Genomic DNA, 26,880 nt, shown 5'->3' on the forward strand with positions numbered 1-26,880 from the left:
TAAGTTGTCTATTCCAACCGGTACAACCCACTTTTTTCAACTCATCTCATCTGTGATTTTTCTCAGTCTTTAACAGTTTCTGGCCTTATTTTCTAAGTACCAGGACTGATAGACCCAATACCAATAATGTTGTAACTTTACTATTTTTTTGAAATTACAATGAAATGTCTGTCTTCGCCGTGGTAGTCTCGAGTCGTATGACTACAAGTCGCGTCAATAAACAGATTGACTCGAGTCGAGTCACTTTACACATTTAAGAAAATGACTCGAGTCAGGTCGACTCACCAAAAAATCGTGATTGTCGTCCGACTCGAGTCATTACAACCCTGGTTACTATACAGCGTAAAAATGTAGTAAAGATTGAGATGTTTTTATATATTAAGTCTTGGGTCATTAAATGACCCTCAAACTGTTCCCCAAGAGTTTTGCTCATAATAAGGCAATAGATCTCTATGTTACCAAATACGCTCGTGGGTGTGGTTACATATAGTCAAAATACGGCACACACTAAGATTCTTTCGTATATTAGAGTGGTTACTGTTGCTATGTGTGAATGAAAATACAATTTGGCCACAATTACAAATTAGAACCTGACTCGCATTGTCTCAAGAGAGCAGGGTTTTAATGACTCGAGTCCAATTCCAGTTTCTGAAGACTCGACTTGACTTGAGTCATTTTCCCAAAATACCCAAATCACTCGACTCGAGTCAATCTATGTCATCGAGGAATTGAGCATGACTCGGAACAAGTCATATGACTCGAGTCTCAGACGGTTGAGACCGACATTTCACTGTAATTTCGAAGAATAGTAAAGTAACCACACTGTTAGCAGGGTTGTAACCAAGTCACAAGGCTCCGAGTCACAAGTCAATCTCACTTTTATATTTTTGACTCGAGTCAAGTCGAGTCATTTTCAATTCCCACCGAGTCAAGTCCGAGTCCAAGTCAGCGAACAGAGGATCGAATCCGAGTCATGGTATTATGACTCGAGTCCGAGTCCAAGTCATTGTGTTGACTGCTCAGTTTCCAGTTAAAGTCATCCTAAACCCACTTTTTATAACTCTGTATGGTGATATTGAATGGTTCGCATTAATAATATATCAATTTTCCTCACTTTTAGCAGTTTCTGGTCCCATTTTCAAGCACCAGTACCAACAAACGAAATCGCAATAGTGTGTTGGCTTCGAAATTACAATGAAACGTCGGTCTTGGCCGTCTGAATCTCGAGTCAATGACTTGCTTCGAGTCATGCGCAATGACTCGAGTCCAAGTCGAGTCAATAAACAGACTGACTCGAGTCGAGTCGAGTCATCTCCGTATTTTGAGAAAATGACTCGAGTCGAGTCGAGTCATCCGAAAATCGTGACTCGAGTCGGACTCGAGTCGAGTCATGACTCGAGTCATTACAACCCTGACTGTTAGCATGTCACCTGTTGGTACTGGTACTTGAAAATACGACCAGAACTGTTAAAAGTGAGGAACATTATTATATTTTAAATGCTAACCATTCGATATCACCAAAAAGTGTCATAAAAAATGCTTTTAACAAGCCTTCAACTCGAAACTGAGCAGTCAACACAATGACTTGGTCTCGGACTAGAGTCTTATAACCATGACTTGGACTTGACCCTCTGCTTGCTGACTTGGACTTGACTCGGAGGTGTATTAAAAATGACTCGACGTGACTCGAGTCAAAACTATAAAAGTGAGAATAACTTGTGACTCAGAGCCTTGTGACTTGGTTACAATCCTGCAAGAGCCTAGAACAAAACACTGTATCCATGTAGGCTACTGTTTGCGTACTATATTCAGTTCCATTTACTGGAAGCGAAGCATATTGTGTAGGTGTTGGCCTATTCAAGTTGCTCCAGCATGATCTAGACAGCTTTCAATTGTATGTGATTTTAGATCTTGACGAATGTACGATTGGTACGGATGATTGCGACCAGATATGCACAAACAAAGTCGACGACTATTCTTGCTCTTGCGATGAAGGTTTTACTTGGAATAGTGATGAAAGGAAATGTGAAGGTGAGTAATGTCTTCCATATTACAGAAAAACTATCCGTTTTTTGCAGTTAATCGGTGCTGGCTAGTTTTATGCAGAAATATTTTCGATAATGACCGCGGCGGTTGAATCCTAGGTAACGGCTTCACCAAACAATTAGACCGTAGTGTCCTATATGGTGTGGACACAAGCAAATCTTGTGGCTCAGTGAAATAGGTTTACGTCACTCTTTCCATTTGGTTAAAAGCAATTTGAATGTAATTTTTGATCCGGTTGCCAAGCATTAAATTTGATAAAATGATATCAATCGAAAGCTACCGCGGTACTGATAGCGAAAATATAAATTTTATTCTGCTCGTGGTCCCGGAACCCCCCAAAACCAGCCTGGAATGTTGCATTGTAACGGATTTTGGTATTGTGACGAAACCATGCCGTCTGAGCAGGTCAGGAGCAAGTGCGTAAGAGAGTGAGAGTGTGAATGCTCAATCGGTTGCGTAACAATGGCTGATACGCTTGCGGTTTGCGCCAGGGGCGTATCCAGAGCGCGAAAAAGGGGGGGTTTTGCGTTACGAAATTGGCTATTGTGACGTCATCATTACGATCACTCGTCTCCACGCCATGGCGAATATTTAATATATTATAGTTTAATAATAAACAGAGATTTGCGGTGAGTGGGAGATGTACGAATACGATACGGACATTGCCTGAAAATCGCGTTTCTTTTACGGTATGATTGAAAGAAATTCGTAAATGCTCACATTTAGTCATGAGCTGGCAAACGCCGCCCGTCTTCAAGCGCCTAGTTCCGGTCAGAGATGCGCGATTTTGTTGGGTATCGACGATATTATGCGCACGGTCGGTAGTATCGCAGCGGACGAACAAGCGCGGAATAGGGCGGTAGCATAAACGAGGGCGATCGCGATCGCCACAGCGAGGTGTGGTGTGAACAGTGTACGTCGTACACGAATGTGTGCTTTTCGATGGCTTTACTAGCCATACGGCTGAGCGTGTAGTACGCGCGAAGATAATTAGACCTTAATTTGCAAGCACGCAAGTCAGTCAACTAATACAGAGTACACACTGGGATAATAACTTGATCGACAGAGAAACTTGTCAGCGGATATAATTAGGTTAACTTTACTACTAGGCCTACTCTATTCTCCCGTTCGGCGACAACATAGGCCTGTATTTGGACGACAGCAAGCCACCTAACAATCGGGAACGTAGATTGCTAGGCTTGTATTTTGAAATGTGAATGTCAATCCTAGGCCATTTCTCGCCAATAATCGCGAATACAACGTGGATTTGAGAATAGCATTGTCGTACTGGTGCCGTCGTGTCTGCGTCTCGCTGATCAAACAACACGCCGCGTGCAATTCTTAATTAGGATTTCAAGGCGAGCAGGTGCAGCGAATTCGCGAGCAATGTTGATTGCCGACAACTTCGTCTTTGCAATTACGTATCGCGTCGGCCAATTAGATTAGATTTTCCTAAAATGCGTCTCTCGTTTTAGCAAGGCGAGAGAGAAATCGAGGGAAGAAAGTTGAGAACGTCAGCAATTGCCACAGCTGAAATGTAGCTGAACAAGCGCAGAATTCGTATGGAATTAGCGAATTATAATGACCTATTTTATCCTTTCGACTAATTCGGCGCATAATTCCAATATTTTGTAGGGGTGTTAGTCCCCTTAAATAACATTAAGACACCATATTCGCCTTCTCATACGTAAAAACGAATATGTTAAACTAACAAATTAGCAAATATTAGAGGCTATATTTGACATCAATTTTTAGGATTTTGAAAAGGGGGGGGGGGGTTCCGACCCCCTAAAACCCCCCCCTGGATACGCCACTGGTTTGCGCTGCTTCTCACCTGCTCCCACCTGTGTTTGTTAAATATTGCATATTTATATGAGTTCTATTCATTTTGGCGTCATCGGTTGACGAAATAAATCTCTCTCTCTCTCTCTCTTAGTGGAACGGAGTTAATAATTTCAGTAGGCCAACCGTACTGGTAAAAATAGCCTGCCACTACTTGGGTCAAATCATTTGAATTATTACTCGATTCAGTTTCGAGTACTCGTATCATTTTGCCCGGTTGTAACCGTAAATAAGCCTACTATTCAACATGCAAGATGCTGTTGGCCGTTGATTATATACCAATGAAGCTGGCAGCTTGTTAACTGCAGCTTATCGACTCTTTCTTTCTCTAGCGGACTTCCCATACCAAAGGTCGACTTGCCAGGGCGGCATTGCGTATTACGACGCGTCTCAAAGAGTGCAGTGCAAGTGTCCCAAGTATTACGTGGCGAACGGGTTTACATGTGTTCTGGCCGGAGGTGACTTGGGCGCTTCCACATGCTCTGACGTAAGTATGCCTTAGATTCTTTGCAGCATACTTTTACAACTGGATACTTTTAGTTGTCTAATTAGACTGCTAAGAGCTTAAATGCCGGAATTCTAATTCTTATCTAATTTGTTACATGTTTCTGTTCTCTAATTTACGGTTTCCCTGAAAATGCTACTGGAGAACTGTATAGTAGGGCTCTTCAAAAATGGCTTTTTTTCTCAAATCGTACTGGATACTTGATAAAATTGTTAGGTTACCTAATTTAGGCTTACACACAAAATTTGGTCCAATTCCAACCAGTAACCGCTTTGCTACAGGAGAAGAAAGTTTCTGTTTATTATATAAAATAAATGATGAAAAATTTGGAAATTTTCTGTTCACCCCATGAAAGTGTTAGGCTGTCTGTAGAAACGTTGCCCACCAAATTTGGTTCTATTCCAACCAGTGGAAGCGGAGTTATTGCCGTCGAAAAATTTTGATTTGAATAAAATAATATTTACGGTGAGCACAACTATAATAAATAAACAAAGAATCGGTCAACGTAAATACTATTTTATTCAAATCCAAATTTTTCGATGGCAATAACTCCGCTTCCACTGGTTGGAATTGAACCAAATTTGGTGAACATTGTTTCTATAGACAACCTAACACTTTCATGGGGTGAACAAATTTTTTGTTATTTATTTTTATATAATAAATAAAAACTTTCTTCTCTTGTAGCAAAGCGGTTACTGGTTGGAATTGAACCAAATTTTGTGTGTAGGCTTAAATTAGGTAACCTAATAATTTTATCAAGTAGCCAGTACGATTTGAGAAAAAAAGTCATTTTTGAAGAGCCCTACTGTATAGTGCAGTGATTCTTAACCTATTTAACACTCATACCCACGAGCTTTCAATAAAATTTTCGTAGCCCCTGTACATTTTCAACGCAACTAAATTGGAATTTGAAAAAAACCATTGGCGTAAATCGCGCCTACTGCGACGAGAATTCTTCAGTTCAATGAATCTGCCGGAAAATATTGCACTTTATATTGATTTGTAAAATAATAGGCCTAATTCCGAAATACATCTCGTCGCCTAGATTTGATGCTTGGTACCGCAAGGGTGTCCAACTGTCCACGGACTCCGGGTTAAAAACCCACGGTGCGACATGGGCCAAGGATTTTTGCACGGAGGTTTGCTATTCTCGGGCTTATGAGTATGAATACAGACCTGATATGAACTGAATTTTATTTTTGTTTGTTTTGAATTCTGTGGTTTTATTTTGATTTAAATAACTCAAGCGTAACGGGGTTTGATTTCAAAATATCAAATCCTCATCGCCGGGATCAACCTGATGTTTTTTTTTGTGTGGTCACTCAACGGTCTGGTGGTTTTCACACGATATAATTGGCAGAGTGCTACGCTTAGCTATGCGACCAATTTCTCGAAATAACTACCGGTACGCTTTTTGTCCTGACAGGGTTTGCGATCACTGCCAGTTTCACCTGGATTCAAATGCACTTGTCCGACGGGATTTAGTTTATCCAGTGTCAGCAACAAGTACGTTGTTTACTATATACTTTCTTTCATGGCTACATTTATTGCAGCATAAGTTATTGAAATTGGGTGACTCTTCCGACTCCCGCCTACCATGCTGTGACATTGCCGATATTTTTTACCTCAACGGCTGACACCGATATTTCTTTCAAAGTGCGCTATCGATTTGATGTTATCCGCGCCCCAAATTTGTCGGGCGCTAGTCATGACTGCCATATAGTTACCGGTACAGCTGACTGATTTTTAAAATTACATTGTACGTCAGACTATACCAAATTGGTTTTTTTCGTATATCCATTTATTGGCTTGTTATTGTGACATTACCTCTCGAGCAGTCTTCGAGTTCAAATAATTGACGCGTTGTGTAATAATTGCTAAAGATACGGCTGGCTAAGTCTTGGGTAGAACTGGGCAAAATGAATAGAACGATCAAACCTAAACGAGTATTTTTCATTTGCGATGATTCAAATCGAGTATTGCGAGACAAATCTCTCCAGTACTAAAATTATACTTCTCAGTCCTCTTGGAGTTTTATCATCAACGAGAATCGTAGTTTCGATACTTGCTTCGCAACTAGGAAGCCTAGAAACATTGGTGGGTCATATCTCAGGACCGAAAAGATTAGTGCAAAGCTAAGCACGTTAGGGGAAACCATATTGTCGCGGTGGTAATCAACACGCTGCATTATCTCAGCAAATGCTGTGTAAAGGAACAATGCACCGATGATACATGCAACGGTCGCGGTGAGTGTGCGGAAAGTGACGCAGGCCCGGTGTGTACATGTGACAACACGTCCAAAGGCGACAGATGCCAAGACCGTGAGTACTTGCTCATTTTATTGGGTCAATTCTCTATTTTTCGTTTTCTCCATTTTCTACGACTTACGCACGGGGTTATGTTACTTCTCTCTAACAGTATTTTAGTGAAATCTACTACAGCAGGCTGTAAAATAGGGGAGCATCGATTTTTCAAAGTTTTTAAAGGTGGGCACAGTGTAAAAAAGGTTTGGAACCCCTAGCCTATGTATTCCTGCTTGTATAGTAACTATATCGGTGCAGTGCGACTTTTCCCTTATCAACCGATGTCACTTGTTGTTTTTCAGTGGTAACGTGCGCTGATGCCGAATGTAAATTTGGTGAATGCGTTGACTTGGAACAGGGTGGATTTGAGTGCCGTTGTGGAAAAGGATATGAGTCAACTGGAGCAGCATGCGTTGTGGGTTGAATTTTACTTTTTGAGCTGTTAATCAGTAGTTCTCAAACTGCGGTACGCCAAGCGATTCAGGTTGTACGCAGTAAATTATAATTAAGGAGCTTCTTGGAGGTCCAGAACTTCAATTTACAATTGAACATTATATTCAAGTCTTGTGCCTAGATAAGGAGTTCGTGTACCATCTAAAAATAATACATGAATGCTCTCTTATTCGAAATTTCATGCTGGTGACGTCATACGATTGTGATACGATTGTTGATATACAAATAATACAATCCCTGCATTGTTTTTTTCCAATTCTGTACTACGGTAGTTTCTGATGATTACCTCTGACGAGTGTACGCCGAAAATATTCAGGTTCATTTCAATATGAATATACTATAAATTACTTTATAAGTATGGTAACAGTACAGTTTTCACAAATCGTTAAACGCATTTGTTTCTCATTTACGAAATGTGTTCATTGAATGCCTGGATAAATACATTATGTGCCATTCGGCTCAGTTTCACCCTGCCTATATCAGCTTGTGGAGAAGGAACAAGCTCAACAAACACATGAATCTTGCATTGTTACTGTGTAATCAGGGGCAGATTAGCTCTTGGGCCAAATGTTGCATACCGGCTGGCCTTCAAAATTAAAAATTTACTCTAAATTTAATGGCGGCAAATGTACGGTATGCGATTAAAATGTAATATTGGAAATTTCATTCAACATTGCCTTTGTGATATTATATATTTGTATGTGGTTGCATTGAAGTTTCTGCGAGAAGCTAGCGAAGTCAGCTAAGACCACTAACTTGATTGAGATTGCACGATTAGTTTGAAAGAAATGTGACTTTGCTGTTTGCGATATCTTTCATTATAACGCCTAGTGTCTCTTAATCACACTGTCGAATTTGACGAAGTTTTTGTAAAAGTCTCTGAAGATTTTACATATACCTTGTGCCCACATTTCAGCAGTTTTGTACAACACTTGCGCCATTGTGATGTACGCTCAAAGTATACCTATTTAAAGAGCGTTTTAGACGTGACAGAACTTCAATATGCAACCGAAACGTTGATATACAATGTTATTTCCAATTTGCTATTACTTGCTGACGATCACCACTGACGAGTGTCAGCTGAAAATAATCGGCTTCATTTCAGTACGAAAATACTGTTCAATGTACACCATGAACTGTCTATTACGACGTGCAGAAAATATGACCCAGACTTGTAACTTGATTTAAAATCTGATGTTTTATTTCTCTAATTAATGGACAAGGCTTCAAATGCTTGCACCGGTTTGCGTATTGGTTGAGAACCACTGCCATGGAGTACAGTTGCATAAAATCGTTCCTATTTTCCAGGATATTGACGAATGCGAAACCAATTGCATGGGTGAAGATAAGTCTTGTACTAACTATGAGCCTGGGTATACGTGTCGATGTGCCGACGGCTACGAGCCGCCCAGAAACCACCCGAATGACGGTTCAATTTGCCACGGTCGGTATCTGTGAATGAACCGTCATTCTTCTACGCTTTTTTCACGTTTGTCGCGCTGTTTTTGTTGCAGAGATTGTGATGCTTGATATCATCGGAGATGAGGAAACCGTGAGAACAAGTAGCAACTTTCACCGCGGGGTTTTCGCAGTGCCTATCACCTACGGAGTCAACGTCTTCTCGAGGTAGGTAAAACCAATCTAATCAGTTGCTGGTGCGCACACCTGGTACAGTCTGTTGCGTTTTCAAAATGCTCTACTAAAATAGTACTAGAATTACTCACTTATCAGAATGCACAATCGGAAGTACAACTACTCGCTCTAGAAAGTGCTCAACTTGACAACCACTGGTCGTAGAGTCATGATATATAGCTGAAAATCATGTTTTAATGATTTTGTCCTTTTGACACTGTTGTTGATGGTTCATTGTGTGCAGGGTTGTAACCAAGTCACCAGGCTCGAGTCACAAGTCAATCTCACTTTTATAGCTTTGACTCGAGTCAAGTCGAGTCGAGTCATTTCCGAGTCTAAGTCAGCGAGCAGAGGGTCAAGTCTGAGTCGTGGTGTTATGACTCGAGTCCGAGTCAAAGTCATTGGGTTGACTGCTCAGTTTCCCGTTAAAATCTTGTGAAACCCACTTTTTGTTTAATGGTATTGAATGGATCGCATTTATAATATACTAATTTTCCTCACTTTTAGAAGTTTCGCATTTTAAAGTACCAGTACCAATAGACAAAATCCCAATAGTGCGGTTAATTCACTAGTCTTCGAAATTACAAAGAAATGTCGTCTGAGTCTCGAGTCATATGACTTGCCTCGAGTCATGCGGAATGACTCGAGTCCAAGTCGAGTCATCAGAAAATTGTGACTCGGGGCGAGTCATTGCAACCCTGATTCTGTGCATCAGTGTTCTACGGTAATGTAGCAAATGTGTAATGTTTTGGCATTTATGACTTTATGAAAATTTGCGGTTTGCCGAAGACTTGCAGACTAGGGTAGTTCCAGGTCTGTAAAGGTTGATAATCGCAGATTTACCACATGTAATTACCTGCATTGGAAAGAGTGTGTATTTATGTATTTACCTTGTTCCCCAGGTTCATTCTTCAGCAAGACGGCGTCATCATTCTGGAGAAAGGCCCCACGAGACACAGGGTGTACATGCCGTTCATTGCATACAGAGATTTGCCTACGATTAGACGGCGGTTCACAGATCTGGCGGTGGTCTGCGCCTTCCTCGGAGATTACTATTGGTACTACGATAGAGACACCTACGTGGCGCAGTACGATTTTCAGTCGGGTAAAGTGCTTAGCGATTTGTTTCATTGGTCAGGTTTCGGTTGTTCACTTTCATTATGTCTCATGGGCAAAATTAGAGCGAAATTCCAGGGCTGTAATGACTCGAGTCGCGACTCAACTCGAGTCACAATTTTCTGATGACTCAAGTCATTTTCGCAAAATTCGGAGCCGACTTGGACTCGAGTCATTGCGCATGACTCGAACCAAGGAGTATGACTCGAGACTCACGACGACCAAGATCGACATTTCATTGTAATTTCGAAGAATAGTAAAGTTACCGCACTAATGGGATTTTGTCTATTGGTACCGATACTTGAAAATGCGACCAGAAGCTGCTAAAAGTGAGGAAAATTAGTGTACCGTAATTTTCCAAGTATAGTACGCACACTTAAAATGGCATGCAAATTCTGGGAAAAAGCCTGTACCCATGTATAGTACGCACCCTGCATTCACAGTACATGAATAGCTGTGTTTTAGTACGCGATGTTGTTCTGTTTTGCGATGTCACTGTCGAACGATCATGACATAACCATCGCTAATCATTATGCAATTAACGGCATCATTGTCTTTAAACCAGTGGTTCCCAACCTTTTTCGGTGGCAGGGCCGAATTTAGAATTTCAGAGTACGGTCGGGGCCGCACAAATACCAGGGCAATGAAAGGAACCCAAAATAGTCACCAAAATATGAAAATTGGCATTGTTCCGATCCATTGCTTGACGCCATTGGCCATTGTGTCGCCGCGCTCCCGTTGTTCAGAACAATGAACCTTTGCTGGCTATTCGGAGTAGTTTTAATGCCCTGGCGAGATTTCAATTCGTATTTTTGGAATCAGTGCGACACTTGCTTTCGATAAACACCGACAATTCAAATTATTCGGACGCTTGGTTGGCGAGCTATAGGACTACCAATTATGCTGCCTTTTGCCTGCTAAGCAGTACGCATCTCGGCGTATTCAATCGTGAGTCACTTGTTGCATATCTATCCGTAAATTAGTTATCAATAGGGCAATTTTTTTTTTGACCTAAAAAACGAAAGATTTTGACCTAAAAAATCTAAATTTTGACTTTTTTTGACCTAAAAAACTGAAATTTGACCAAATTTTGACCTCACGTATGCAAATTAGGTGTTTTCGCATATAATGTTAAAATTTTACTACTTATCGTCATTTCTGGTTGGAACAGTCTGTCCTTACAAAATAGATTGGCCTGAAAAAATGTTTTTGGCTCAAAAACTGACAGATTTTTACATGAAAAACTAGTATTTTAACGAAATCTGGCCCTATGAAGAATTCCAGTAGTTACATTACGTATTCTGGTGGAAATAATTAAAATTTGTTGTAGTACAACGAAAGATCCTTTCCTACATTCTCGGGTAGAAGGTGTCTGTCCTTAATACGTAGCTTGCCAAGAACGGAGAAAGAGCGTTCAACAGCAGCATTTGTTGGCTGACAACACTCATGTTGTGTGCACACTGCTGGTGACAAACCGTGTTGCTTCATTCTGACAATGTTGTCTATATCACAATTTTTCAGCTTGCGCTTCTTGATATAAGAACCATGCAATGTCCAAGAAGTCTTGCTTCAGCTAGGATATTGCGGTACGTTGACCATAAAACCATGTCACTATTTGTTTCATTTGACCATTTATGATTCACAATGAGCAGACGATGGTCCGTGTACAACGGTAGACCTATAAAGTAGGCTACAAGCTGTAAAATATCAAATGATAAGTTCACCGACAGCGCAAAATCTACAATACAAACGAAATGCAGAGGTCAAAAAATGTTTGTCTTTGTAAACAATTTTGACAAATTTTGACCTAACACTACAATTTTGACCTAATTTTGACTTTTTTTGACATGTCAAAAAAAAATTGCCCTAGTTATCAATACCCAGGGCCGTAACAGCACTTCTTCAGCCCTCCCCCCCAAACGTTGCTCTTGGGTCCCCCATATAGGGTGATAAACCGAACTTCGAAGCCCCACAGACCCCCCTCAGGGCTAGATGGCTGTTTACCGCTATTTAACATCTAAATCGGGTGTCCGTTTTAGGCAGCTTCTCTCGACTGATCACGCTAAGCGCGAAAATTTTTATAATTCATGATTGAATCGGTCAATATAATCGGCAATTGCATATATATTGGTATCAATTTTTATTCTCTCTCTGCTCACGTAATCAGATTGACCGGTTGAGTCGAGTGAGTTGTGTTTGAAAAGGTAAGACCACTCAATAATAATAAAACATCTTCGGGCGTATAGTCGTTGGCAGGAACGAAACAGGACTTCTTCAGGCCCCCCAAAACACTTAGGTCATGAGCTCCCATAGGGTGATAAACCGACCCCCCGTCCTGTTGTTCGCTTCGTCCACGAAATCAGGATCACCGTTTAGTGAGCCAGGGTGGAGTGCGAAAATTTTCGATAATTCAAAATAAAATAGGTCAATGAGATCGGGAATTGCATATGTATTGCTCCTCTCTGCTCACATAATCAGATTTACCGGTAGAGCTGAGTGAGGTGTCTTGGAAACTGCAGGGCCCGTAAATAATAATTAAACATATTCGGACGGGCGGAACCGTTGGTACGACTTCGTTACACGATGTTATTTCGCGACCTCCAGTCTGCTATATCAAAAAATATAGAATCGCCCAAACGTACTAAACTAAAAGATGCACACGATTTCAAATTGGTAGTTCTTCACTGGCATATAATTCTTCCCTGCGGGATGGTAGCCTATTTGTCTCGTGAGGTTCAGATTGCCAAGATCGGAACATTCGGCGCCAGTCATTTAGGCGCCTATGGTCAATTATAGGCTACCTATGTGTATTTTGTATATACATAACGAATTTATCGGTCAGCGTAAGGGCAGTCCTTTTCGGCCAAGGTTTTCTCGCTGCCGACCGTTCTGGCACACTTCTTGGAGTCGCATGTTACATGGCCTAAAACTTTATATGTCTTCGTGCGTCGTGGCACGGTAATGGCCAATGCCGATATGCCCACTACTACAGATCTTGCGTATTTTATCTTGCTGGAAGAGTACCCAATATTTCAGGTATTTTGAGATTTGAAATCACGCGAAAAATTTTTGAAAAAGTTGCATAAATTTCATAAAATACTCTATAATTTATGCTAATTCGCTAAATAATTTTGGCCCCCCTTCGAGCTCGCTCCCCCCAATTGGGGGGCTTGGGGTGCGGCAGTTACCGTCCTGTCAATACCTATATCTATACCTATAGGTACTGCTCGTTCAACAGGAAAGTTAGCGCACATTACACTGAAACAGCAATGACGTAATCTTACCAGTCTACTCACACCTTTCCTGCAATCCTAATTGAAAACTCCAGACTCCAAGCCAAGAAAAAGTCGATTTCTCAATATATTTGTGGGGGCCGCAAAAAGGCTAGCTGGGGGCCGCATGCGGCCCTCAGGGCCGCGGTTGGGAATCACTGCTTTAAACGATAGTACAGAGCAGCCAAAGCCTGCGAGGCTGGCGGCGCGATAGTTCGGGCCAGCGACACGACGTCTTGCGCACGAGGCCTATTACAGATGCGATTGCTAATCATTATACAAGTAACGGTATTGCCTGTATACGATAGTAGACAGCAGCCAAAGCCTGCGAGGCCGGCGATGCGACATCTTGCGCATGAGGTCAGATGCAATCGCTCAGGTCAACGGTTATGTCAGGCACACTACGCCTGTTGGAGGTGCGACTCATTACGCAAGCGAATATATATTGCGCACATGGCCTGTCAATGAATTAGCGAGGATTGCCGCGCGCGCGTTCAGCAATCAATGAATGACCTAATTTCGCTCGCGTGCAAACGGCAAAACCAACTCAGCAGGAGATTGCGTGCTGTGCAGACGACTCTTCGTTAATTGGCAACACGCTTTTTGCTAATTGGTAGCGCGTTACACTGATAATACGAATTACTGGACACAATGGCTGAAAGTGATGCGCGATTGGAGACAAACATGAAGAAAGGTGTGATTTCAAGTTTATTATCGAGGGAGATTTTATTCAAACGTGTTGTTCCTATGTATAATACGCACCCCCCCCCCCCGATTATAGGGCAAAAATCGTGAAAATTTTGCGGATTATACATGGAAAATTACGGTATTATAAATGCGAACCATTCGATATCAGTCATATCACCAAACAGACTTATAAAAAGCGGGTTAACAAGACTTTAACGGGAAACTGAGCAGTCAACCCAACGACTTTGACTCGGACTCGTCCCTCCGATCGCTAACTTGGATTCAGACTTGACTTGGTAATGAGTTGAAAATGACTCGACTTGACTCGAGTCAAAGCTATAAAAGTGAGATTGACTTGTGACTCGGAACCTTGTGACTCGGTTACAATCCTGCGAAATTCCCACTAATCTTGTTCTAATCTAATTTGTGAAATATTTATTGGCCTTGATTTCAATTCTTGTCTAATTTCTGTTTCCCTGAAAATGCAACAGAAGAAATGTATGGCGCGGAACGAGCCCAGCTTGCTGTTCAGGTATTTCCTGTACTCATGCTTATGAGATTGGGTTCTGAGTTGATGTGAACTGAACTTAATTCAACGTACAAGTTTTCGCCAATCCAGTAATTTCATGTCTAATCTGATTTAAATAGCTTCTTGGAGGTACAGAACTTCAATTTACAATTGAATGGTATATTCTAGGGATGGTGTGAACCTCTGAAAGGTTCAGGTTCGTGTGAACGTGAACCTTTTTGAAAGGTTCTGTGTGAACACGAACGTGAACGTCATGACGTCACGTGACGTCATATTGCTAATTTAAACCCCATATGTCAATTAGGTGATTGCCTATATTAATATACTGTACACGATACCGAGCGGCGACTCGGGGCCACATAATAGCTCAGTACTTAAGTACATATTGACGTTTGAAACGTCGCCAAATGTATCAACTGGGGCAATCAAATGATATGATAATCCCATAAAATCAGTATCTTGCGTCGCTTTGCCAACAATTTCGACCTGATCGGACAATGTATTCGGCGTCTGAGTATTGCCACATGGATATTGAGCAGAGTGTAAAATGGGTTTCTATACTTGCTACCGATTAACAAGTTATACAGCAGTATAGCCAACACCCCAGTCGCACGGATTTGGTTTTTATGATACAGTATACATATGTAGTCAAGATTGACCCCGTAGGCCTGCTAGATTTTTACATCAGAAGACGATATCAATCTCATTGATTGGTTGAATAAGGATCATTTGCTGACAAAATACTTTGTATATCGCTCTTGATGTCATGTGATTGCGGGACAAGCTCACAGCACAGAGACACTAAATATGCACAAACGGAAGGCTGGATATTTCGAGCAAACTTTTGTAACAATACAAGTAAATTTTTGAGATTGTCAAGGGCATGCTCGTTTAGTGTTGAATGGTTATGCTGCCAGCCCCATGCATAGAGTCGCCCGCAGTTGAAAGTCAATAAATTGGAATCAAAGATGTTATAATGAAGTTAAAATTGCAATATATGAAAAAGGTTCACAGTGCAGAACCTACCAAGGTTCTGTTGTGAACGCGAACCTCAAATTTTCCGAGGTTCACACACAGAACACGAACGTGAACCTCACGTTCACACCATCCCTAGTATATTCATTAGGGTTGTCCAAAATTTGGAAAATCTTAAAAATACCCCGTGATTGTGTCTCATTCCATAGATTATTGATAAAAAATAACAATGAGCCCAAAAGAAGCTCACGGGAAAGCCGTTAAGATTTCGGCCAAAGCGTTTTAAAGTAGCTGCCCAAGAATGGGCATGCCACCGACCATAGAACGGCGAGAAGACTAGTAATCAAATAACCACGGCTCCTGATTGGCTAATTGGCTATGCTTCAATGATCACCACAGCAACAACTTGCTGATTATGTGCTCAAGGAGTCTGCTACCGGTGGGGATTCTGAAATCGCGTTGTTGGTAGGTTGGCAGATGATGATTTAAGATTAATTCATGACATGTTAAGGTACGAAATACATGATGAACAATCAACAGCTGCTTCACATAAACTTTTACAGCATGACTGCTTTGCTGTGAAGGAAACGGCTGTAGCCTACATGCCGTGTTTTCATCGAGGGAAAGCAAAGACGCGTATGCAAGTAGTGAACGAATTCCCCGTTTCAGAAGGGATCCATCATCAGTGAATACAAATATAAAGCTTGACCATGACACTATACTTTGTGTGAGCTTATTGGACTCCAGTTGTAGTATATAGTTGATATTTTGAATGCTCTAGGGATTGACTGAATCAGCCGGTTGTGCTTGGCAGTTATACTTACAGCAAATTGAATTCACATGTAAGTGTTGTCAAAGTCCTTAATGATGCTGCAGAAAAGAGGTGTAAAGTAAGCACAATGCTGGATATCATGTCCAAACTATGCTGGATACTATGCAGTATAGTCTGTGATTATCTTTACACCTATTTTCTGCGGGATCAATAGGGACTTTGACATACCACATTGGGCATAGCCTGTGCGAGTGTGCGTTATCATTAGGGACTTTAGCAACACTTACAAGTGAATTCAATTTACTGTAAGCATCTGATGAGTGCCAAGCATAACCCGATGATTCAGCCGATTCCAATATCATTCAAAATGTCACCTATATATTACAGCTTGAGCCTAATAAGATCACACAAATTACGGTATCGTGTCATTGATAAGCTTTATATTTGAGTTCACTGATGATGGATCCTTTCCAAACGGGGAATTTGTTTACCGCTTGCATAAGCGCCTTTGCTTTCCCTCGGTGAAAACACGGCATGTAGGCTACAGCCGTTTCCTTCCAATAAAGCAGTCATGCTGTAGAAGTTTTTGTGAAGCAGCTGTTGATCGTTCATCATGTATATCGTACCTTAACATGTCCTGAATTAATCTTAAATCATCATCTGCCAACCTACCAACAACGCGATTTCAGAATCCCCACCGGTAGCAGACTCCTTGAGCCCATAATCAGCAAGTTGTTGCTGTGGTGATCATTGAAGCATAGCCAATTAGCCAATCAGGAGCCGTGGTTATTTGATTACTAGTCTTCTCGCCGTTCTATGGTCGGTGGCACGCCCATTGTTGGGCAGCTACTTTAAAACGCTTTGGCCGAAATCTTAACGGCGTTCCCGCGAGCTTCTTTTGGGCTCATTGTTATTTTTTATCAATAATCTATGGAATGAGACACAATCACGGGGTATTTTTAAGATTTTCCAAATTTTGGACAAACCTAATATTCATATTGAAATGAACCCGAATATTTTCGGCTGATTCTCGTCAGGGGTAATCGTCAGCAACTAGTGGAGACTGGAAAAGAACATCGTATATCAACAATCGTATCACAAAATATAATGTCACCAGCATGAAATTTTGAATACGAGAGCGTTCAATGTACTATTTTTAGATGGTACATGCCATTGGCCAACATCTGTTGGATAATCCTGCTTGTGCGAAAAATTATCGAGACGACAGATTTCGTGTCATTGAGAGGGGCCGTTCATACTTGTGTGCTTCGGAGTCGACTTTAATGAAAATACAGCAGCTACGGCTGTTTCAAAAAAAGGAGCTTGTGTACCATCTAAAAATTGCAGTTTTGGGATGACTCGAGTCACCTTTTTCGTATGACTTGTCACGACTTGAGTCACTTTGCTAAAATGACTTGACTCGGCGTATCAGAAATGTGGATTGACTCGTGGCTCGGAGCATAATTCACGAGTCAATTTCAAGTCATCAAGTAATCGGCGTCGATAAAAATCACTTGTTCGGATTGTTAGCGAAATGCGGGTGTAACCCGTGAGAGCGACCAATCATTCAATGATCGTACGTTTTACTGAGCCTCCATTGTTCTCGCACGAATAAATTGACCGCAAACGAAGTGAACGAAACTTACCGGTTACGTTGTCGTAAACTAGTATGATAAAGTAATTTAATAGCAAAAGGTCTATTTCTGTTCTCTGTTCTTACTTTAGCCAAACATGTTGCTTGATTGAAATTGAATTCGAATATCGTTTCTATAGTCCTCAACCACCGGCGCAGGCTCGAATTGTATCATATCAATTTGTAAATGGGCAATGTATTGCATGTTATCAATTCTTTTCTCTATTCTCTATTTTCGCTGGTAACTATAAACTGCGGCTGTGCTGTACGTATATCGGAGCGATACAGCGCCTTTTTGCATGTATATTTAACTCTATATTCGTTCATTGGTTCAGAATCAATGGCCACTCAATCTGGATATCAGACAGCTAGTAAAATGCAATGACGTAATCATTCCTAATACTTCAAATAGGCAACTTGACTTGAATTGTGACTTGACTCGTGACTTGACTTGACTCGACGAGTCACCTTCAAAAATCGAGTGACTTGGCTTGACTCGGGTAGCCTTCGAAAATCAACAGACTTGACTTGACTCGAGTCAAAATGTGCAATGAATCAAAATGACTCGCGACTCGAAGGTAGTGACTTGATCCCAACACTGTAAAATTGTACATTGAACGTTCTCGTGTTCGAAATTTCATGCTGGCGACGTCATATTTTGTGATACGATTGTTGATATACAACTTTCTTTTTCAATTCTCTACTAGTTGCTGACGATTACCCCTGACGAGTGTCAGCCGAAAATATTCAGGTTCATTTCAATATGAATATACTGTTGAATTGTATATTGAAGTTCTGCACCTTCAAAAAGCTCTGTAAATTAGGTTAGACCTGAAATCAAATCCAGTAATTTTAGGTCTAATCTAATTCAGAAAAACGGCATAGCTGTAATTCTAATTTTAATTTAATTTGGGAATAACTGTATCTATTATATTAATTCTAAGCTAGTACAGGCTTGTACCGTTAGTAAAGAAGATAAATTCCGTGTGAAAGCAGATAGTAGTAAATAGTAGCAAGGACAAACGTTCATGTGTTGAACATAATGTACGGTAATATTTGTGCAGTGGCGGACCAAATAGACAGTATGGCACAATTTAGTGAAAGTATCAAATTCATTCATATCAAATTAATATTATCTGCTATTGTCTTGCAGACGGTGGGAGAACGAAGCTGATGACAATTACGGACATTGTAAAGAACTCCAATAACAGCGTGCAAAGTGATTTCAATGCTATCGGAGCGTTGGTGGTCACTTGGACAAACCGACAGGCCCGAGTTGCTCGAGGCAGTGATAATTTCGACAAGGCGGGTTTTTGACAGTGTTGTACTGACCCGAGTCGCAATTTTTTGTTGACTCGACTTGATTCGAGTCATTTTCTTTAAATGTACTATTCAATTCTGTTTCAGTTATTTATGATTTCTATAGCTATGCAGTTCCACGAGCGATAATGTGGTTGTCTCGGTGACTGAGAAGCATTCTCTTTTACAGTCGGACAACTTCCAAATGATTCTAGCCACAGACGGAAACGTAACCTACTCTGTGTTCAACTTCCGAGTCGGTTACATGGACGCGCGTCATTACCAGAGGAAAGACAGCCCGCCGCTGATGGGTTGGACTGACACAGAGACGGCTTACACTGAAACCTCCATGCGGCCTCGCGAGAGACCAGACTTGAGTTCCAATGTTGGTAAGCTGCAGACTTGCGCACATTCAATAGGCTCGTTGAGAAACAGAGCTACCAAAGGCATACATTATTCAAAAGCTCGCAAATGCTATTCCTAATGTGGCTGCATAGTAGTCACCAATGTCTAGTTATGCACCAAAGAAGATGTTTTTGAAATCTTGACGCAAATTGCGGCTCTCTACCTGGTTTTGTAATGCTTCTTTGGCGAAATGGCTAATCAAAATGGGGCTGTGAATTTTTCTTTTGGTGTTGCAGTAAAAAGGTGCATTTATGCACAAGTTTTTTAAAATTATTATGAGATAATCGGAAGGTTCGGCTGTACAACATAACACTGTCACACTACACTACTACTTCTCCTAAAAGCTGACTGGTACATTATAATTGGGTAAGATACAAAATATTGCCTGAAGTGGAAATGTCTCTGATATTAACAGATATCAGGTTATTGTTTCTTACTTCCAAAATAACAATTAAAACTTTTATAAACACACGGTTTACTTGACAAAAGGTATCTCAACAGAACTTGAGGAAGAAAGATTAGACACAACCAGACTTCGTCAAGAGCCAAGTCATACCAATTTTACGCTTAGACACCAGGAATTAATAGTGCTGTTTCATTAGGTGGGAATCATTGCTGTCTCGTACTTTTTCAAGATGCCAAGCAGTTAACTACGGCCGCATCTCGGCTAAGGCTAAGTTTATATATTCAACAACTTTCCCAACGCCTGCCAGCGTTGGGATTCAAATAAAACTCTTTTTTGGAGTCGAAGTCGGAGCCGGACCTAGCTGGAGCTAGGAGCCGGAGTGCTGGCTACAGGCAAAATTTGGATATATACTACACCGAATCATAACGTTTACGGTGGGCAGCGAACTTTCGATGCGACCTGTTACATTCGCTATTATCGTCAGCTGTTAGAAAGGGATTATCTCGTTGTACAGACGAGAGAGCGAATTCTTCAGTGAAGAAGGCGTATTCTCATAACGCGTTGCCCGCGAATCTAAGCATTGAGCTAACATACAATTAAAGTTGTCTAAAGTCTAATCGAAATGATCGCATTTTAAAAGGAAGTATGTACAGAACTTGAGTATACAATTGAACAGCATTGGTTCATGTTGAAATAAACCCGAATATTTTTGATTGGCACTAGTCAGGGCAATCCTGAGTATCTAGTAAAGAATTCCAAAGAAATTTGTATAGTAACAATCATAATTGGCTGTGTACTTAATTCATACAATCATAATTAGCGATAGGGTTGTTGATATACAGTACCAAATACTCAAGAATTCTCTGTTAGTCGCTGATGATTAACCTGACTAGTATCAGGCGAAAATGTTAGGATTTAATGCAATAGATATATATATTATACAATGGTAATGGGATTTTGAAGAGGGGGTATTGTACGCGAGTATCCGCTGGGGGTATGGGCGTAGTGTTGCTGAATGTTATGACGAAAGCAATGAATGAGTCATGAGAATGTCTGGACACTGATAATAGCCTTCTTCTTGACACTCTAAGACGCAATATTGTTCACTGTTCAGCGCTATTTGAAACATAATACTCGTTAAAAATATTTTGCTCCTGGCACATTGCTTTTACATTGTGAATGTGTGCAGGTAAGAACGGCCGATGGGTGTTTAAGATTGGCGCAGCATCGAGGGTTTGGAACGCGCAGTGTCTCGCATGGAACGCAGAGGCATCTGAACCGGAAAGCAGTAACGTAAGTGTTTGAAATAGGCTATCCATCCAGGCTACCTAGTCTATGGTCCATGGGCTCCAGAGGTGGTCAGTAGAGTTGTGCACGACAGTTTGATGATTTCAAGCAAGTAGCGAGAGTTGATAAAATTGTTAGGTTACCTAATTTAAGCCTACACACCAAATTTGGTTCGATTCCAACCAGTAGCCGCATTGCTACAGGAGAAGAAAGTTTCTATTTATTATAAAAAAATAAATAGCAAAACTTTGAAAATTTTCTGTTCACCCCATGAAAGTGTTAGGTTGTGTATAGAAACGATGTTCACCAAATTTGGTTCAATTCCAACAAGTGGAAGCGGAGTTATTGCCGTCGAAAAATTTGGATTTGAATAAAATAGCATTTACGGTGGGCACCACTATAATAAATAATTAAAGAATTGGTCACAGTAAATACTATTTTATTCATAATCCAAGTTTTTCGACGGCCATAACTCCGCTTCCACTGGTTGGAATCAAACCAAATTTGGTGAACATCGTTTCTATACACAACCTAACACTTTCATGGGGTGAACAGAAAACTTTCAAATTTTTTGCTATTTATTTTTATATAATAAATAGAAACTTTCTTCTCCTGTAGCAATGCGACTACTGGTTGGAATTGAACCCAATTTGGTGTGTAGGCTTAAATTAGGTAACCTAACAATTTTATCAAGTAGCCATTGCGATTTGAGTAAAAAAGTTATTTGAATAGAAGGCTGGCGGTACTGAACTTGAGTATTGCAATCAAATCCACATTCATTGATAACGGGCACACGATAAGTCTTCAAGGTAATAAATTCTTTGCTGCAATGAATGTGGTTCTGAAAGCAATACTCAAGTAAGAGTTATCAACGTACAATATAGTTGCAGTTGAATCTCGCAAAACAGTACGTCGACTTATGCCATCTTTTCGCATCAATAACTCGAATTTTCATATGCGTGACGTCATATTTGATGATCCAAGCGTTGATACGCAAAGTCATGTTTAATTCTCCACTACATATAGGGTCAAGAATAACTTTTCGGATCCCGGAGGTTTGCCGATTAAATTTTTAGGTTGCTCAAAAAACGCGGCACACCAAATTTGGCTCAATTCCAACTAGCATACGTCGACGCAGAGCCAGTTAAAATTTTTGAATTTATCATAAAAAACTGAAATAAAACTTTAAAATTTTTCTGTCAACTCCATGAAATTGTTTAGCTGTCTACAAAAACAATGCAAAAAGAAATTTTACGCAATTCCAACCCGTAGAAGCGGAGTTATCTGACTTTTTCATTCCTAATTCTGGGATTTTTCATTCCCACTGACTGTGCTAAGTTTGCAAATCCAAAACCTTCAGCTGCAATAACTTTGCTTCGAATGGTTGGAATTGCGTGAAATTTGTTCAGCAGTTCAGCAAATTCATGGGGTTGACAGAATGATTTGAAATTTTCCTTATCTCTTATGGTAAATTCAAAAATTTCAATTGACACTGCGTCGGCGTTTAGGCTACAGGATGGAATTGAGCCAAATTGGGCGTGCAGCGTTTTTTGAGCAACCTAAAATTCAATCAGCGAGTCCCCAGGATCCGTGGAAAAAAGTTATTTTTGAACAATCTCAATGTACAAGATTACCCCTGATGAGTGTCAGCCTGAAATATTTGGTTATATTACAGTATGCATATATTATTCAAATTGCACCTACTTTTAGTTTCATGGGTCACTTTGCGTTAGTAGCGAAGACGCACCCAGCAATTACAGAAGTATCCGCTTACCTAGCCACTTCTACTTGAGTAGCAACGATGCCTAGTGGCAGACCTGTGCAAACTACCAATCTGGTTAGTGAGGTTCAATTACCTTAGCTGTCTCTTTGAATAGTTCTAGTTCTAGTGTAGTTCTAGTTCTAGGTGTGAATTTCGAAAAGCGAGTAGCTCTAGTTCTAGTTCCAGTTGCGGGTTTAACACAAAACTAGTTTCCAAACCGACTAGTAAACGCGTGCCGTCGTCTTGCGTGAAGCGTGACACCGGTGTTCTGATGGTGTGAAGTTCTTGCAACCACCGTCAGCTCAGAGTCATCGCATCACTACTAACAGTGGCATAGCTAGGGGGTGGGTTTTAAGGGGACTAGCCAGTAAAAATTAAAAACAAATATCAAAATTTTCATTTTTTTTTTCTCGGCTTTAAATATGAACATAGTACCTATACTCTTACCTCATGACCTTATCTTACCCAAAACATAACTAAAAAACTTCATATTTTTGAATTTCGTCGGCACTGGTTTAGTATCTTTTATTACTGGTAAAATGTTTGTTAACGTTTTTCTCCATTGTAAGATTTTGTTGAACAGCTTCCGGGTAAATCAAAACTTTGTATGACATATATGTCGTATAGCATTCACTGAGGGTTTTTTGAGAAGCTAACATCGAGACCCGTGTTATGCTAAGAGACGTTTGGCCTTGGTCTGCCTTGCTCTGCATTACAGAGCTTCACAGAAAACTTTTTGAAAAAATGACCTGAAATTCGAAATTTTCGAAATTTAAAAATGGGATTTCTCCTAATGGGGTTGCACATATTCCTTCAAATTTTCGCATAACACAGCACTGTCCTATTACTTCCTAAAGAAGGCGTTAGATTGAAAAAAGGCCTTCACAATATTGAGATTTTGCATTCCCCGTGTCGGTGCATTTTTTCTACTTCAAATCCACGATCTGCCGGGTAGAACAAAACTTTTTGTGTTTTTTGTGTATAGCATAGCGACATCTAGCGACTGTGAAAATTTCATGGTGGCGGGGGCAGCCATCTGAGAGTTAGGTTTTTGACTTGCTATTCCCCTTAAGGTCGAAACCCATCCCATGTTAATCGATCCGATTCCGATAAAATATAAATTAATGATTTGCCTCGGAATTGAATACGGATGTGTTTTAGTTACCGGGCAGTTAGTTTTGGATTTTTAATGGTTTTTAGTTCTAGTCGCGCCCCTTGAAAATTGAGTATTTTGTACAAGCTAAAGAAAAGGGGCCGTTTCTGAGTAAGAACGGACGTGTAATCCGTGTGTGTCACCTTTCAGATATGTCCGCCGACCTTCCGAAACGCGTGGCGTTCGGGCTACAGATACCTGCCATCCACGCCGGTGTGGATCATAACCTTCCGGTTTTTCTGGGGGCGTTTTTACTTATCATTCCGTTACTATCACCCCTTGTCAGGGTTCAACGCCATCGACGAACTTCGTGAATTCGCACGTGAGCATGCCTTGGTTATATAGATTCTTTGGAATTTTAGGGATTGGTCATTTCGTTACAAGTGAATCAAAAATGTTTGAATGCTCATCCTACAGTCATGGATTTTCTTTCAAAGTTTGTTGTTATGTTTTCGGACAGCTCTTGCCTGAACACTGAGCAGCCGTTGAGATTTTATCATGGTATGATAATTTGCGGTATTTGGTGTTTGGTAAACCGTATCAAAAATGCATTTTGCAACAGGAACATTTGAAACGGGATTACATTTTATTCAACTTTTTTTCCTTTGATGAATTGGTATACCTTTGAGAGTCATGTCCGTGATCCTCAATTGAGATTTTAAAATTCAAATGACTTGAAAACCAATCGATCTTTTTAACAAGTTTTTTGAACTCATATTTTACAAATTGTATGCACTGATGTTATCAAGTCAGGTATCGTATGCAAGATGTTTTGAAGCATTATTCATATCAAATATTTGGAGATGTAACGTGAAGCAATAAACCAGCCTACATGCAAGTGAAAGACGATAACGTGAAACCTCCTTTTTGTGTCCAAAATTTTTTCACCTATATTTGCATAGCTGTCGCTTCTAAATAACGTGTCACCAATAAGCTCAATTAAGTATGTAAGCATTATACTACTCTTGTGACGTTTCGAATCGAAGCAATTTGTCCTTTTGCCAGCATCCTACTGTCTGCAAAGATCGCGTAACGCCGCAAACGACGGATCTAACCGTATCTGCTGTTACAACAATCGTCGAAAAAGGGTAGGTTCATCATATAATATTCCATCTCTTGGCCAAGACAATGTAATGATGAAGAATTCCCAACTTGAGTTGTAGCTGTGTAGCGATCAATTAATTATATTATAAGACTGGCACTGGATGCCAGTAACAGAGGGCTTTTACTTTTTTCTCAAGTCACGATTGATCTTGCGTACTTACAGTACTTGCTCCAGTGGTTATCTATTTAGTCTACTCCCACATTTGCTTCAACAGTTATTCAGGCGAAACTACCATTTTTGATTATAAAAAGTACTGAGCAGTTTTTTGATAAGTTTTTGTCGCTTTGACTGCTGTTGACCGCCCCCGAACATGAACGCCAGATTTGCGTGATAAAATGCAGGTAATTTGATTGCCTTTAGGTTGATTACCTGGAATTTGCGCCCTAATCACAGCCAGAAGTGGATGCTGTATTTCCGAATCTTGTTCTGAATGCTAATTTCGTATTGAAATTTGTTTTCGAATCTGGTTGATATATGAAAATGTCTGGAGCTCCACCTTGTAATCAAACAGTAGTCATGTGATAACCTACCCAAGAACTCAATTTTCGCTGAAAACCTTGCAAAATCTTCATTTCTTCTGCGGATCTGGATTCATACCTATCTCTCTGCCACACATACCACCGTCTCTCCATGCGGAAGATAGTTGATATCATGTTCGTCACTTCAAACTGCACAAAAAAAGGCAAATCAACTGCAATATTTCTATGAACTATCACCGAAACAGCAATTGTGTACATTCGATAATAATTCGCATATCACCGTCCCATTTTTTAATGTACAGAACAATCGCGGTGAGCGGACTTGTATTGATATTTTCAGAGACTGATCGAAGCCGACTACTCGCCTGATAACTTATTAGTCGCCGGGCAAGTCGTGCAGAGTCCGGTTTACGGCAGCGATCATTCTCAAGCTCAACGATATCTGGGTAATTCCGATTTCTGTTGAGATTGATGGTTTCATTGCACGGTATGCTAACCCTGACTATACTATCCAATAGAGTGTGTCTACCTCGAACTACTTTGAAGCTAGGGAAGTGTTGGTGTTTGGTGTACTATAGCTGCTAATTCAGAGGTTTGCGTTCGCAAACAAACCTTACTAGGTTATATACGGTGTGAACGATTTTGTTCAGTACCCGTATTTTCCAATAATCTTAACATCCCTGACTACAATTCCTTGGATTTCAACTACATCATTCCATGATGCCTGCATCAGTAGGGCTGTTCAAAAATAACCGTTTTTCCTGAATCTTGCTGGCTACGTGATTAAACCGCGAGGATGCCTTAAAAAACGACGCAGCATGCCAAATTTCAATTCATTCCAACCAATATTCGCGGGTTTCGTACAAATGCAAATAAAAATTTTTTTTCAAATTTTATTTCAACCCCGTGAAATTGTTGCGCTGTCTTCAAAAACAATGCAAAACAAATTTGACTCAATTCCAAGCCGTAGAAGTGGAGTTATTTCAGTTTTTCTTCGTTAATTCTGGGATTATCCTTGATCGCTGGATCATCCCAGAATTATCATCGAAAAACTTGAATAGCTCCACTTCTACGGTTTGGTATTGAGTCAAATTTGTTTTGCATAGTGTTTGAAGACAGCGCAACAATTTCATGTTCGAAAGATGTTATCTCTGTAACAGTGAAAACCACATAGTTATTCGCACTAGGTTTATGTAGTGGACTCTATAAGGAAGTAACC

General features: G+C 40.5%; 1 protein-coding gene across 6 annotated transcripts in view; it reads left to right on the top strand.

The window, feature by feature from the left end:
- LOC145435012 (uncharacterized) overlaps window positions 1–26,880 on the top strand; it is a 544,696-nt gene that overhangs the window by 465,350 nt on the left and 52,466 nt on the right. For all 6 annotated transcript variants that reach the window (XM_080312269.1, XM_080312265.1, XM_080312266.1 and 3 more), the window contains 14 exons: window positions 1,909–2,031; window positions 4,221–4,375; window positions 5,820–5,899; window positions 6,590–6,714; window positions 6,999–7,111; window positions 8,458–8,593; window positions 8,664–8,775; window positions 9,684–9,886; window positions 18,919–19,070; window positions 19,255–19,453; window positions 21,065–21,168; window positions 24,228–24,399; window positions 25,083–25,165; window positions 26,002–26,107. In XM_080312269.1, coding sequence (XP_080168395.1) covers window positions 1,909–2,031; window positions 4,221–4,375; window positions 5,820–5,899; window positions 6,590–6,714; window positions 6,999–7,111; window positions 8,458–8,593; window positions 8,664–8,775; window positions 9,684–9,886; window positions 18,919–19,070; window positions 19,255–19,453; window positions 21,065–21,168; window positions 24,228–24,399; window positions 25,083–25,165; window positions 26,002–26,107 — 1,863 coding nt within the window. The remainder of the gene's footprint in view (window positions 1–1,908; window positions 2,032–4,220; window positions 4,376–5,819; window positions 5,900–6,589; window positions 6,715–6,998; window positions 7,112–8,457; window positions 8,594–8,663; window positions 8,776–9,683; window positions 9,887–18,918; window positions 19,071–19,254; window positions 19,454–21,064; window positions 21,169–24,227; window positions 24,400–25,082; window positions 25,166–26,001; window positions 26,108–26,880) is intronic.

This window comes from Botryllus schlosseri, chromosome 3, assembly GCF_051294905.1.
Source record: "Botryllus schlosseri isolate E-star chromosome 3, Bs_hap1, whole genome shotgun sequence".
In the NCBI taxonomy this organism is placed as follows: Eukaryota; Metazoa; Chordata; class Ascidiacea; order Stolidobranchia; family Styelidae; genus Botryllus; species Botryllus schlosseri.